This window comes from Bos javanicus, chromosome 29 (assembly GCF_032452875.1).
Source record: "Bos javanicus breed banteng chromosome 29, ARS-OSU_banteng_1.0, whole genome shotgun sequence".
NCBI classification, from domain to species: domain Eukaryota; kingdom Metazoa; phylum Chordata; class Mammalia; order Artiodactyla; family Bovidae; genus Bos; species Bos javanicus.
In genome coordinates, this window is record NC_083896.1 from 47885227 (window position 1) to 47900834 (window position 15608).

General features: G+C 49.8%; 1 protein-coding gene across 6 annotated transcripts in view; it reads left to right on the top strand.

Annotated features, from left to right (window-relative positions):
• PPFIA1 (PTPRF interacting protein alpha 1) overlaps positions 1-8791 on the top strand; it is a 76455-nt gene extending 67664 nt beyond the window's left edge. For 4 of the 6 annotated variants that reach the window (XM_061407306.1, XM_061407300.1, XM_061407305.1 and 1 more), the window contains 7 exons: positions 677-852; positions 942-1039; positions 2923-3098; positions 3615-3683; positions 4568-4733; positions 6604-6670; positions 7399-8791. In XM_061407306.1, the coding sequence (XP_061263290.1) occupies positions 677-852; positions 942-1039; positions 2923-3098; positions 3615-3683; positions 4568-4733; positions 6604-6662 (744 nt within the window). In that variant the 3' untranslated portion in view covers positions 6663-6670; positions 7399-8791. The remainder of the gene's footprint in view (positions 1-676; positions 853-941; positions 1040-2922; positions 3099-3614; positions 3684-4567; positions 4734-6603; positions 6671-7398) is intronic. The other 2 variants (XM_061407302.1, XM_061407304.1) reach the window with 1 other exon arrangement.
• The last annotated feature ends 6817 nt before the right edge of the window (positions 8792-15608 follow it).

Genomic DNA, 15608 nt, shown 5'->3' on the forward strand with positions numbered 1-15608 from the left:
TTGTTTAAAGGCTTCTGTATCCTTCCTGACCTTGGTTGGTTGTCTGTTTTGGCTTACTGGTTCCATCGGTTACTGAGTGATTCAGAGGAAGATTGAGGTCCCTGGCTGTAGCTGTGGGTTTGTCTATTTCTTCTTTCAGTCCATTTAGTTATTGTTTTCCTTATCTCTTTTTTAAAACCTGTTTTTTAATTCACTTAACTGACTTTGAAATTAGCAGATGTTTTGCTAAAGAAATTTAGAAAACAAAATGTTGAAAATAAAATTAAAGCCAGCCAGAAATAACTTTTAGTGAGTAGAGTTAGGTTGGTCCTTCAAACTTGTTCATGAGTCGTGGCTATTCTTTGTTGGTATATTATTATTATATATAAAAGCTATTTCAGAAAATTAATGTGTAGTCAGTTACAGTTTTACCATGGTTTGGTATTTATTAACACAGATGAATCATAGACTTAATGGTATAATTTCTTTGTATAGAGTTTTGCCAGCAAATTTAAAAGGCAGCAAATAAAAGGTCAAATTATTTTAAAGTTATGAGCAATAATGTTGTCTTTAGCTTAGCCTTTGAGAATATGTAATTGGTTAAAAATCCATTTTAAAGATGATTTAAATGGCCCTTGTGACTGCTTCCATGGGGTTTTTTCCCCCTGAATTGACCGCCCTTAATTATTGAAAGCAGACGCTCGCGTACGGGGACATGAACCACGAGTGGATCGGCAACGAGTGGCTGCCCAGCCTGGGGCTCCCGCAGTACCGTAGCTACTTCATGGAGTGCCTTGTGGACGCTCGGATGCTGGATCACTTGACCAAGAAAGACCTTCGTGGGCAACTGAAAATGGTTGATAGTTTTCACAGGTCAGGCACGGCAAGTCGTTCTTACTAGTTGGCTGAGAGACGTTTGCCTGTGTCCGGGTCTAAATTTTTTCTTTTTCTCTTGGAAACAGAAACAGTTTCCAGTGTGGAATTATGTGCCTGCGAAGGTTGAATTATGACCGAAAAGAACTGGAAAGAAAAAGAGAAGAGAGCCAGAATGAACTGAAAGGCTAGTACAGTCCTGTTTCTTGCTTCCCAGTGTATAAGCAGCCCAGTGATTTCCTATTTGAAAGAAAAATTCGGGAAATGGCTTTCCGTGGAGGAAACACACCTCGCATCATTACGGAGGAGTGGGGGATGGAAGGGAGTGTGTTTGAGATCGTCCTCTGTGGCCAGAGAACTTGTGCTCTGTCCTTGGGCTCACATCGGTCTGCAGGTTGTGTGTCTCGAGGTGAGAGCATCTCCCCACAGCTCCAGAGATTTCCCTGTTGCTGTGCCGTGTGCCCTGTTCTACTCGCAAATGCTGCTGCACGCTGCAGGTAACTCCAGAGCCGAGAAGAGCAAGACCTGCTGTGCACGCCTTTAAGTGTGAAGAACACTGCTCTGGCTTCTTGTCAAAGCACTTGAGGCAGCGTGGTTCTGTGCCCAGGCTGGAGGGAGTGGCCTTGAAGCTGGATGGGAGCTTCTCAGCTGGGGAGGGAGGCGTTTCAGTTACTGGAGGGAGGGGCCTTGGGCTGCAGGGTTGCCCTGGGGGTTGCCTCTAAGAGCCTGAGGACAATGGATCGATTTTAAATGAGGTGTTAGCTGTAGGACTCCCCTGGTGGTCCGGTGGGTTAGAATCCTCTGCCTGCTGATGCAGGGGACAGAGTTCAGTCCCTGGTCTGGGAGGCTGGGCTCCACAACAGGAGAAGGCACCGCTCTGCAAAGCCTGCCCGTGGTAACTGGAGAAGGTCCGCACGCAGCACCAAAGGCCCATCACAGCCCAAACACATAAAGTGAATTTTCAGAAAGGATATCAGCCATTAAGCTCAGTATAAGACCTCCCAGAATGTTCAGAAAATAGATCACTGATAACAAGATCAGTGATTACAGATCACTAACAGTGACAAGACTTAACTGAAGGTCCAGGTACCTTCATAGGTTCCTTCATTTAAGCCTTACTATAACCCTGTTTTCATCGCCACTTTTTACTAAGAAGGAAAGTAAAGATAAAAATATGTTTGAAGAGATGGCCCCTGTGGAGGATTGTCTGGCTAGGACTGAGTTCGTTTGAATCACGAGAAAACCAGAAGCCAACATTTATAGTATCTGTCCCTTACCCAGACAAGGGCATTGGAACTGAGAGCTGTGCATCTGTCTCGTTTGTTTTCTGAATCCATTTGAAACCTTTTTACACTTGACACAGGCTGCGCTGTCTCTGAAAGTCACTGGTGATCAGCTGGGTATGTTTGTACAGAGCGGCTGTTTTCAGCACTGTACTGAGAGTAAATTTTGTAACTTATTACTTGACTTAACTAAGGTCTTCCCCCCACACACAAATCCCTCTAACGTGCTGGACAATGTCTTTTCGTTTCTCTCTTTTTAAAATGAGACAACAAAAATGACTTAAAAAAAAAAGGCTTCAAGATTATAAATGAGAGGTTTATGGTGAATTGAGCAAGGTATCCAGATATGGTACTGCGTCCTTTTTGTGACGGGAAAAAAGTACATCAACAAACACTCAAAAATGAAAGAAAGAAAAGAAGCTGAGACTCAAGTCTGTGTGTGAAGCGTGTCCGTGCCCGGTGCACACGCGCTCGTGTGTGTCCTCTCCTTTCCGAGCCCTGGAGCCTCCGCCTCTGTCCCCTGGAAATGCACGCAGTCGCCTCCTCTCTCTCGGACTCGCCTGAGGGATGAGCTCTAGCAGGACAGTCTCCACCAGGATGGAGAGGGGCTGGGACACCCTTGTCCGAGCACAGCAGGTTGGCTGTCCGCTGAGCCGTGTGCCCCGGCTCCTGGGAGGTCCTGGCTTTTGTCGGGAGCTGAGGGTCAGCACGTAGGACTCCTTCGTTGCAGCTGCGTGAGGGGAGCACAGCTTTCTGAGGCTCCTTTCCAATCTGTCATTCCCTGCAGACGTGCTGGTTTGGAGCAACGACCGAGTGATCCGCTGGATCCTCTCCATTGGCCTCAAAGAATACGCGAACAACCTCGTCGAGAGCGGCGTGCACGGCGCGCTGCTGGCCTTGGACGAGACGTTTGACTTCAACGCGCTGGCCCTCTTGTTACAGATCCCCACGCAGAACACACAGGTGCGACCAGCCGGGCTCGGGCCCAGCGAGTGGGCCATCTCCCGATGCAGATGCACAGCTGGGTCCCCGAACGGAGACCAGACCTGACCCCTCAGACAGCTGGTGCCCTTGTTGCTCACCAGGCCCCTCTCGGGATGGTCCACAGTCAGAGATGCTCCGTGCCTCTGTGTTCGTGCCTGTCCACTTGCCATTCTCTTGGAAGCATGAGAGTCTTTCATAAAATAAGGGGAACTTTGATTCAAGGCGGTGTGCCTAAGAGTGACATGTACTCAGTTCTTACGTGGAAAGAGATGTCACCAGCACCAGCCCGCAGGGCACACTTGGTGTGTAATTTCCAAGAGCCCACGGCTCCCTCTTCTCAACACCCCCTCCACAGACACCACGTTAAACCCCCGACTTCAAACAATATCACAGTTGAATTTTTTTTTTTAAGTCTTGGTTTAAAAAACAATTGTGATGTGCTGATATTCAAACGAGATTGTAGAAAGTTTTAGGGTGCTGTTTCTTTAATTTCAGGCTCGTGCTGTCTTGGAAAGAGAGTTTAACAACCTCTTGGTCATGGGAACCGACAGAAGGTTCGATGAAGTAAGTTTTCAGCTTAATGGTTTTTCAAGTTGCCTTAAGGTAAATTATTTTATTATACTTGTATGAGGCATGTAGTCACGGTATCTCTTCTAAATGTGGAGATAAATTAACTTTACAAGTTAAGCTTTGCTCTTAAAAATTTATTAACAAGTCATTAGAAAACTCATGTCTTCAGTGGAGGGTGGGTTAGTTTTTATTTTGGGGTTGGTTTTTTTTTTTTTTTTTTTTTTGCTATTTAAGTTTTAGTACTCCTCAAAAATATTTTTTATATTAAAACATTGGTTTTCACTTAGGAATGGTGTCTGTGAGTTGTGTTTTGGGGAGCAACTGGATGGCCTTACCTATTCCAGGGCCTGTGTGCTAGGGGTCTGTTTCATTAAGTGTATTGGAAACACACAAAACATTAATTTCCCCTTACGCAGAACCCCCACACTATAGTTCTCTTCATTGGGCCTTAAGGGGACTTGAGTTTGACAAGGAGAATCAGACACCTGAAGAAGCATCCGTTGGTTCTGTCCCAGTGTGAGACAGAACTGGTTACAGCTTGAAGCTGTTTCCATAGCGAATGACAGCGTGTTGTATTATATAGCAAGAGGCGATCTCTCCAAGATGAGAAGCGAAACCTGCTAACTGTCAGGAGGAACGTCCACCCGGGCGGCCAGGGCGGTCCAGTCAGGGTCCTGGCACAAGTGTTGCCCCACCCTGTACCACGCTCCGCTGTTCCCATTTTGGGCAAATCGGTCACACACGGTCATCACAAACAGGGTCAGATACAAGTGGACAGAAGTGCAGTAGTAAACTCAGCCATTTTAAAGGGCTGGTAGCTTTTTGGTTTTGTCCTTTGTTTTAAAATCTGTCTTGTTTTTGGCCCTGTAATTTCCCAGGATGATGATAAAAGCTTTAGGAGAGCACCTTCTTGGAGGAAAAAATTCAGGCCAAAGGATGTCCGTGGCTTAGCTGCCGGGTCCGCGGAGACGCTGCCTGCGAACTTCCGGGTCCCGTCCTCTCTGTCCTCGCCCTCCGTGCAGCCAAGGAAGGTGCAGCCGGACGGTAGGTGGCCGGTGGGGCGGCGGGCGCGGCCCAGGCCAGAACCCAGACGAGCTGGAAGGGCCTCCTGCCCAGGTTACGGGGCTCTTCAGTGCATGCCCAAGGGTCCGTGTTCGCCAGTGAATCCTAACATCTGTTTATAAACGTTTAACAGTCGTGCAGTTTTTTTTCCCCCAAGTTCTTGTCTGGTTGAATATTAGCATACTCTTCCAACTAATAAAACTGAGACTCGTGTGTGTTCTCAGAGCGTGAGATTGACACCCACGCTTGTAGAGATGCGCGTGTGGCCGACAGCGCTCAAGAGCTCCTCCATGAAACAGTGGGGTCGCTCTCAGGCCACACCAGTCAGCCCTCAGCACCTGTCCACGCCGGGCGGATGGCCGGGTCCCTCCTAAGTGACGGCGGCGGCCGCCCTCCCCCCGTCCCCACCGTCCCCACCGTCGTCGGTCCCTTGCACGCCGTCGGTCGATGGGGCGGAGGAGGGAGGTGAGGCCCACAGAGGTCCTCCCCCGAGTTCAGCTGGGCCGTGAATACACCACCTTGCCGTTGTGCTTTCACACCCGGCTCTGGTTTTCCCTCTGAGGCTGGAGAACGCCGCTAGTTCAGGCCGGGTGCTCAGGGCCGCTGTGTCCCCACTTGATGGCCAGATAGACGGCCAGACAGCCTGGGCTGGGGTCAGGCTGTGCGGCTCAGGAGGTGCCTGTGCACGCCCCCCAGCGTCCCATCTGTGACAGGGGCGGCTCAGTGGCTCCTTCTCCCCACTGGCCGTGCGGGCCACACTGGGTTCCTAGAGGGAGTGTGCGCTCACCTGGTGGGAGCGGGCCTGGAGGGTCCCTATGGTGCCGTTTTTTCCTGTTAGTAGCCCTTCCCGTGAGTAAATTTATAAGCCTTGCTCTCACTTGCTCCTGTAGAACAAAGTACATTTAGGTAAAGCCTTTGCTATGCTGGACACTTTCGGTGAACAGGCTTACAGGGAAGCTGCATCGTCTCTTCGCCAGAACTCAATAATAGGCTTAACCAGGGGTGGGGGAGACCCAGTGACTCTCTCCTTTTCTAAACAGCGTTTTTCTTCCAAGGAGCATGCAGCTCCTTTTTACAAATCTTAACTGTAGCGTAGCTTTCAGTCGATTGAAGAGTCTTAAGGGCTTGCTTTTTTATTTTCCGTTCTCCTCATTATAAATCTAGCATCTCCCTGTCAGATGGACATAGTGACGTTGACGTTAGGGTTTAGATAAAAACGATCCTAGAAAGGGTTGTTGGGATGTAATATATGGGAGGTGACCTTTTACAAACCTCGTGAGACAGGCAGGGCGTAAACTGTGTGACTGGCTGCTTTCCCTGGCTTTTGCAGTGCAGCAGGTCTCTGGGGCTCTTTGACTCAGAAGGGTTCAGACCGGTGAGCTGCTCCATCAGCAGCCCCCAGTCTTCAGCCCTCTCTGGAGCCCGGGCCGGAGACTCGTCAGATGTGCTCCTGCTGGGCCCAGGGGAAGACGCTGAATTGGGAGCAGCGGGTTTCTGCTAGGGGGTTATGGCGATTTCTTATTCAACTTGGAGCAGGGGTTGGGGCTGACCCAGCGTCAGTGGTGCCATTTCCAAGGGCGGCTGAGACTGAGTTTCCACTTTCTTAGATCAGCCCCGTCCTCCGCCCTCCCTGACGCCACCTGGGGAGAGCAGCCCAGCCCCCAGGACAGCAGAGCGCGGGGCTCCAGGCTCGCTCTCCCCGGCTCATCCACCCTCTAGGAGTGTCCCCAGACCCTCAGTAGGAGTGGGCGCTGCTGCGGGTATGAGTGTGTGTGTCCTCGTGCCCCATGTGACGTTCCACAACTAACCGCACGCTGTGTTTGCACGCTTCCTCCCGTGCTCGTGGGACCAGGCAGCGTGGCGGGAACGCAGAGGCTGGATTCCGCCACAGTCAGGACTTACTCCTGCTGAGCTTCGGGGTGAGTACAGGGCGGCCTGGCCCGCGGGGGCGCAGAGGCCTCGCCCTGGCAGTGGAGGGTCTGCGGGTCTCCGGAGGTCGGGCCGGGAGAGCCCTCAGCGGCAGAGAACCTGACCATGGTGCCTGGCTGCCACCACAGTGGTCAGAGCACGGCCGAGGCTCCCACAGCGGCAGTGCTGCCGGCCGCGCCTCGAGTGCAGGCTCTCGGAGGGAACCCAGAGCCTCAGGGTTCGCGAGGCTGCCCTGCCCTGGCCTCTCCCTCCGCAGGCCAGCGTTTCACACGGAAGGGCACCAGCATCTGGGGCTCGGCCACTGCTGAGGGGCCACCTCCCTTGCAGGTGCTGCTCTGGGTGGTCCTCTGGTGGGTCTGACCCGGGGGCCCAGCCCTGCTTGAGCCGCTCTGAGGGCAGGAGGCTGTCTGTGTCCTGTTCACGTCTCAGCTAGAAAGCTCAATTGGGGTTTAGTTTTTTTTAGCAGCAGCTTTTAGCTATATGTCAGAATAAAGGCCACCACAGAGTTCTCTCCTGATCTGCTTGGTCCTCCATGTTTCTCTGAGTTCTCAAGCCACTGAAGCCCAGAATGGGGTGGGGGTCGGGGCTCAGGCACCGGCTGCCCAGGCCTGACTCGTCCTTGTGTCTGTTTCCAGAATGGGGTGGGGGGCCTGGAGGGGCAGGGGCTCGGGCACCCGCCGCCGTCCCAGGCCTGACTTGTCTGTGTGTTCATTTCCAGTGTTCCCGCACTACTTCTACAGGTGATCACGCAGCGTCCAGGACTCGACAGAGACAACATTTGAACTCGTTGCAATCTTTACTCTGTTCATACTTGTTATATGGACCCGAAGATATTTTATTACAGAGTTTTTAATTAGTGAAAAAATTCATGAATACCATAGAGAAAATATTTTAGAATTTAATGTTTCTTATATTTATGTAAACTTATGACTTCATTTATATAGTTACTTACTTTTTCTTGTATATCCAGGCTATAAATATCCTTTCAGATCAATTCATGTCCTGATACCTGATTTTAGTCTTTCAAATGAATGTACTGTAATGCTTGTATGTATAAATCCTATGAACAAATATAGGGCTTTTGTAAATGATGCATTTATTGTAATTATTCTTGTTTAATTTTTAAATGATAAACCATGAGAGAAGGGTTTTTACTGCGATTGTAAAATCATGACACGGTGTGCATTATCCTTCCAGAATGTAACCAAGCTCTCCAACAATCACTCTGAAATGAGCGAACTTAATTTCAACCAATTGTTGTTGTATTTTAACGACTGACCTAAACTGTACTTTTTCTAGCAAGAAATGCTTTTTCTCTGCAGCGTGAAGAGATGTAAAAGTACTGGGTGTTAAATGTGAGCTTCTAATCAAATTTGGGCTGAAAGGATGCCTAGAAGAGGACTGTGAAAATCTCTTGGGTAACCCAGTCTCCGTGGACCCGGATCCCTCCTCTCCGGTGACTGGCAGGAGCCACGAGCTGGGGAAGAGAGACTGGCGGGGGTGGGGGTGGGGGGCCTGGGCACGCACAGCCCGCTGTGCCCGCCCTCCCTGCCCTCCTCCTGGGAGGCAGGGTCAAGGGCGCCTACTCTTCAAGGACCAATCGCGATGCCCTGCACCCACTGCAGAGCTGGTGTGCTGGACAGGAGGGCGCCACACCCCCGACAGACAGCGTGGTGCAGCTCTGACAAAGGCCTTATTTTTATGTAAATCATCTTTTTACATCTGTTTGTAAACATGTTTAAAGAATGGACCTAGGCGTACATTTTTAGATTTTGATGACATAGCCATTTTGGATTGTATAAGTAGCAAATGTAACTTTTACTTTTTCAGCGGCACATTAAAAAAGCCAGCAAGAGAGGCGTTCAGATCATGGTGCGTTACTTATTGTGCAGCTGAGATCTCGGTAGAGAGACGGCAGGTCTCTTTCCATGTGGGTCCGCCTTTAATCACTTGTATAATTCGTTGTTACTGTTCTGTTTTTCTATTAATCTTTTGTGAACTTCCTGAATATGTAACAAAGTATGTACAGTCTACTTTTGAACTATTTTTATCACAGTATTATTTATTGCTTTCTTTCAATAAAGTACTGAAGCAAAATTTCCCACTGCCAATCAGGAGTGCCGAGGGTAAGCTGTATTCTCACTGAGAACAGACCAGAGCTGGTAATGGGAGCCCGTGTCATCACACGGGCATTCTGTTAAGAGAAATGGATGGAGAGAATGGAAAGGCCAGAAGACGGAAGCATGGGTGTCCCCAGAGGACGACCGACCGGGTGTTGATACCCCTGGCTCCGGAGACAAGAGGCTCCATCACTTCAGCATCTGCAGGGACAGGGCCCCTCTGCTGCTGAGGCGTGGGCAGTGGGCTGAGGGTGGGGACAGAGTGCAGGCGTGAAGGCTCAGCGTGGGTCCCAGGGCGGGGTGGCCGAGTGATACACTAGGGAGCGTCGTGTGCACGCTTGTGTGTGGGAGCTTTTTATGTTAGTCAGCAGTTTTATTATTCGTATATCCATAGAAACAAGAATGTAGCAAGGGGAGGTGGGAGGGAGATTCAAGAGGGAGGGCACACATGTACACCTATGGCTAATTTATGTCGATGTATGGCAGAAATCAAACCAATATTGTAAAGCAATTGTCCTTCAGTTAAAAAGAACATAGCAAGGTGGTCAGGAAAGTATGAAAAAAAGATTTCTCATAGAGATTATAATCTCCCACCATCATCAGATCTTCCCCCCAGCATCAGGCCCTCCCCCAGTATCAGACCCTCCCCTGGCATCAGACCCCCCCCAGCATCAGACCCTACCCCCAGCATCAGACACTCCCCCCCCCCACCCCTGGCATCAGACCCTCCCCCAGCATCAGATCCCCCCCTGCATCAGACCCTCCTCCCAGCATCAGACCCTCCTCCCAGCATCAGACACTCCCCGCAGCATCAGGCCCTCCCCCCGGCGTCAGGCCCTCCCCCTGCGTTAGGCCCTCCCCCCAGCATCAGGCCCTCCCCAGCATCAGGCCCCCCAACGCAGCACGAGCTGTGGCAGCCCCAATTGTCTGACGCTCCTGAGTGCATTCACGCAGCCCCAGAGCAGCAGGAACAATAGTTCTTGGAGGAGATGCATTTTTAGGAATCACCTGCCGAGCAGCAGCAGCTGGGGTCTGTTTCAGGCCAAGGAGAGGCACCTGTGCCAGAGGCAGTGGTGGGCGTGGGCATGTTCCCTGCTCTGCTTCCTCCCCATGGGGGCTTTGCTCTCCTCCTCTTCACACGTGGTCACTCGAGGGCCCCAGCGCTGTGTCCTTCCAGATTCACAGTCTCCTTGATACCTCAAGCCAAGTCCTGAGTTGTGTCCCAGTCCGACGTGGCAGAGGGCTGGGAACACCGAAGCTCAAGGGCTGAAAGGATCCCAGGGGGACAGCCGGGCCCCAGCGGGAGGCAGGGCAGGGGATGAGGGTGGCTGCCCACAGAGGGCCCCGCAGCAGCACTGGGAGGAGAGCAGTGATGCCTTGGCTCACCTGGGACGTTGCCTGGCCTCAGCACTCGGGAAGGTTACTGCCAGCAGCTCTGAGGACACAGGAAGCCCAGTGAGTGACACCACCCAGCTCGGGCCATGTGCGTGGGCACTGCTGACCATGGTCTCGGTTTTCATTCTGGTTCTAACTGTCCCTCCAAGGGCTGACGGGCTCCCCTTCCGAATGGCACAGGTGCTTTACGCGGATGAACGCATCCCTGCTTGTTTCTGTCGGCCCTGTTGTCGGTCATCCGTGTGTTTCCCTCTTTACAAGCTGTGCTTGCTGATCTTCCAGTTTAATTTAGGAGCAGCCCTTATTTTCTGCATTTCCTAGTTCTCAGGGTTCACAGGGGCTTTCCAGGTGGTGCCAGAGGTAAAGATCCTGCCTGCCCATGCAGGAGATAACGAGACCCATGGGTTCGATCCTTGGGTCGAGAAGACGCCCTGGGGGAGGGCATGGCAACCCACTCCAGTATTCTTGCCTGGAGAATCCCATGGACAGAGGATCTAGTGGGCTACAGTCCCGGGTCGCAGAGTCCGACACGATTGAAGCAAGTTAGCGCACACACACATTTCGGTTCCGTCGCTCAGTCGTGTCCAACTCTGCCACCCCATGGACTGCAGCATTCCAGGCTTTCCTGCCCTTCACTATCTCCTGGAGTGTGCTCAGACCCATGTCCATTGAATCAGTGATGCCATAGAACCATCTCATCCTGTTGCCCCCTTTTCCACCTGCCCTCAGTCTTGCCCAGCATCAGGGTCTTTTCCAATGAGTCAGGTCTTATCAGGTGGCCAAAGTATTGGAGCTTCAGCTTCAGCATCAGTCCTTCCAATGAATATTCAGGGTTGATCTTCAGGATTGACTCGTTTGCTCTCCTTGCAGTTCAAGGGACTCTCAAGAGTCTTCTCCACACCACAGTTCGAAAGCATCAGTTCTTGAGCGCTCAGCCTTTGTCGTGGTCCAGCTCTCACATCCATACGTGACCACTGGAAAAAGCATAGCTTTGACTAGACGGACCTTTGTCAGCAAAGTGATGTCTCTGCTTTTTAATATGCTGTCTATGATTGTCATAATTTTTCTTCCAAGGAGCAAGCATCTTTTAATTTCATTGCTGCAGTCACCATCTGCAGTGATTTTGGAGCCCAGGAAAATAAAGTCTGTCACTGTTTGCATGGTTTCCTCATCTATTTGCCATGAAGTGATGGGACCAGATGCCATGATCTTAAGTTTTTTGAATGTTGAGTTTAAAGCCAGATTTTCCACTCTCCTCTTTCACCTTCAAGAGGCTCTTCCTCTTCGCTTTTTGCCATAAGGATGGTGTCATCTGCGTATCTAAGGTTATTGATATTTCTCCTGGCAATCTTGATTCCAGCTTGAGCTTCATCCAGCCTAGCATTTCGCATGATGTACTCTGCATATAAGTTAAACAAGCACTCCCAATTTGAACCAGTCTGTTTTTCCACGTCCAGTTCTGACTGTTGCTTCTTGACCCACATATAAGAAGTTTCTCAGGAGGCAGGTAAGATGGTCTGGTATTCCCATCTCTTTAAGAATTTAGAGAATTTAAATTTCATGCAGGGTTAACAAGTGTGAAATTTAAAACCGTGGAGTGTCCTTCTCATCTTACATTTCCCTTTTTGCCTGACCAAAGCCAAGAAGGCCTCGCGTATCTGAAAGCTTCTGGAAACACTCATCCATGATTCATGAGCTGTAGGTGTTTTATTACAACTCGATTCACTGATTCCACTTATGCCTTAAAAATATGTCAGTTGAGCAATTCTGAAAGAAAGCAATAAGGAAATGTGACTGCAGATTTGCAATTCTAAGAACGCTCGTTAGCCTCGTATCTTAGGTCTGCTCCACTCATCGCCCAGGACTGCCCCACCACGGAGATGGGAGGGGACTCACACTGCGGTCCAGGTGCAGTCCCGTTAAAAAACTTCCTACCATTGAAAACCGTTAGGCTACTGTATCCTCATAAGTGCTGCCTGTAAGTTTCTCTAAATTTCACATCATGCATTTTTGAGGTCTGTTGTTTCTTTAGTTGCTAAGTTGTGTCTGACTCTTTGCGACCCCATGGACTGTAGCCTGCCAGGCTCCCCAGTCCTTCTCCAGGCAAGAATACTGGAATGGGTTGCCATTTCCTTCTCCAGTGAACCTTCCTGACACCGGGATGGAACTTGATTCTCATGCGTTGGCAGGCAGATTCTTTACTGCTGAGCCACCAGGGAAGCCCATATTTGAGGTCACTGTGGTTTTGGTTTTTGATCTTTGCCTTTTGCTAACTAAGTCCTCACTTCCCCCACGATGGGTTTTCAGGGTATCAAGAAGGGTCCGCCTTGCCTGTAATCTTGGCAGGCAGGTAGGCGGGGGTCCACAGCTACTGTCTAGCCACCCACGTGCCCTTCAGTACATTTCTGAATGTCTCAAACCCTTTTGTCTCTTACGCGTCCTTGGCTTCATCCCTTGGTGAGAATGAGTAGCCGGTGACTTTGCTGTTTCGTGTCCTGGCCTCGGCGGGGCACCTTTTCAAGACCTGTGGTCCAGGCCAGCACTGTGTGCAGCCTGATATGCAGTGCACACACAGTGGGAAGGAAGCAGGGCCCGGTCCTGGCGGAGGTTTGAGGGGAGACTCTGTTCTCTCTTCTTCCAGCGTTTCCTCTCCTCTGATCTGTCTTCACGTGGCCTCTCCCCCGCATGTCTTATCTTCTGTCTCTTATAAGAAGACTTGTCATTGGCCCACCCGGGTAATCCCAGACCATCTCTTTTCAAGAGCCTTCTCTTCATTCCGTCTACAAAGACCACTTATCCAAATTAATGCACATCCACAGGTTCCAGAGATTTGCACCTCGAAGTGTCTTTGTGGGGTCACGACCATGTGAAATTCTGGAGGGAACCCTGCCCTAGAGATCCTGGGATGGGTAGGACTGGCCCCTCCCAGGGACTCATCCCGTGAAGGGCGCTGTGAGAGCTTGGGCCGGGCTGGGACTCAAGGGGAAGGAGGACGACGTGATGGGTGTGGCGGAGACCAGCCAGGAAGAACCCGGAAAATACTCTAAATAAAGAAACTGACTCTTTGCATGCCGACAGGTTTGACTGGTAGGAGAGCTAATCTTTCAACTTGAGTGTGCAGAGCAACGCAAGCTGCAAAGGGAGACGGTGAGGGGGGTGGTGATCTGCCCTTTGATGGAGTGATTTGGGGACTCCCCTGGTGGTCCAGGGATTCAGACTCTTGTGCTTTCACTTCTGAAGCTGGGGTTCAACCCCCTGGTCCGGGAGCTAAAGTTCCACCGCCTGTGTGGTACAGCCAAAAACGTTACAAAACAAAGCAGATACAAAATAGAATAAAATGATTTCCACAAAGTGTGGCACAGACAAAAGTTTTTTTAATGAAATAAAATGTTATTTTAAAATGAAAACAGTGTAACTGAGGAATTATAGTATTATACAACCTACTCTTGCCTGGAGAATCCCATGGACAGAGGAGCCTGGTGGGCTACAGTCCATGGGGTCGAGAAGAGTTGGACACGACTGAGCGACTTGACTTTCACTTTTCACTTTCATGCACTGGAGAAGAAAATGGCAACCCACTCCAGTGTTCTTGCCTGGAGAATCCCAGGGACAGGGGGAGCCTGATGGGCTGCCATCTACGGGGTCGCACAGAGTCGGACACGACTGAAGCGACTTAGCAGCAGGGCGTAAGAGATCTTAGTCTTCAATTCTCCAACACCTTATCTTCTTGTTAATGTTTTATTTAATCAAAGTAATAGCATGTACGTCACTTAAAGTAAAACACCAATGACCCCACTCTCTTACTTCTGCTTCTCTGGTCCGTGTACAACTGGGTTAACTTTTTCCTCTGCTTGCTTCCTTACCCCTAAATAATTTGTGCTTAACGTAGCCTCTTTTTTTTTTTTTTTAGTTCTACCAGTTTATTGCTACCAACCCATGACCCTCCACCCTAATGCACACATCTCAGTCATGTAACCCCATGGACTGCAGCCAGCCAGGCTCCTCTGTCCATGGACTTTTCCAGGCAAGAATACTGGAGTGGGTTGCCATTTCCTTCTCCATTAACGTAGCCTCTTGATTCACAATTTTCAAATTCACAATTTTCCTTTTTTATTTTTCAAAAAATATTTGGGGCTGCCCCGGTGGTCCAGTGGGTGAGAATCTGCCTGCCAATGCAGGGGACACGGGTTCAATCCCTGGCCCAGGGAGATCCCACATGCCGACAGACAGCTAAGCCCATGAGCTGCAACTGTTGAGCCCGAGCTCGAGAGGCTGGGAGTCGCAACTACTGAGCTCATGTGCCGAAACTACTGAAGCCCGTGCTCCCTAAAGCCTATGCTTCGCACCAGGGGAAGCCAGTGCAACAAGAAACCTGTGCTCTGCAACTAGAGAAGCCTATGAGCAGAAACAAAGACCTAGCATAGCCAAAATAAGCAAAATTACTTTTAAAGTTTTATTTGTCTCATTATTTATTTGACTGCGCCAGGTCTTAATTACAGCATGTGGGACCCAGTTCCCTAACCAGGGTTCCTGCATTAGAATCGTGGAGACTTACCCACCGGACTCCTAGTGAAGTCCCTATACCAATTTAAACTTTGCCTATTGCCATCTCTTTATGGTAGAAGGAAACTGCAGCATTCCTATGCCCACCCCCCAACCTACCAACACAGTTAAGTCAAAGTTGTTGATCAAATCCATGTTCACTGTTTCCATGAATAAGGCTGTAAACTTTATTTATTGCCAAGTCAAGTGGATTACCGTGATTACAACAAAACAAAGGCGTGTAGTAAGACTGGGAGGGATTGGGAGCAGGAGGAGAAGGGGACAACAGAGGATGAGATGGGTGGATGGCATCACTGACTCTATGGATGTGAGTCTGAGTGAACTCTGGGAGTTGGTGATGGGCAGGGAGGCCTGGCGTGCTGCGATTCATGGGGTCGCAAAGAGTCGGACACGACTGAGCGACTGAACTGAACTGAACTGACGACTGTATTCCGAGGTATTTACAGATGAAACAATACAGTGCCTGGCGTTTGCTTTAAAATAATCCTGAGGCAGGGTTAGGTCAGGATACGGATCAAACAAAACTGACTGTGTGAGTGGATGATTGTTAAAGATGGGTGATGGATTCATGAGGGTTCATTACATTACTCTATTTTTGCATTTGTGTGAAATGTTTTATAATAGCAAGAATTTTAAATTTTTGGGACGCTCTCCGGGTGATGAACCGTCTCAGTCTGGACTAGATGTCTGGAAATTGCTTTTGGCCCTCACTTTAGAGTGTAATTTAGCCCAGTTTTAAAACGTTTATCTGCAACCCACAGTGGAAAACATTTTATACCACAGCTCAGCATGCACACACACATTTCATCAGTCCTACTGGGACCGTTTATTTCACATTTTTTACCCGTGA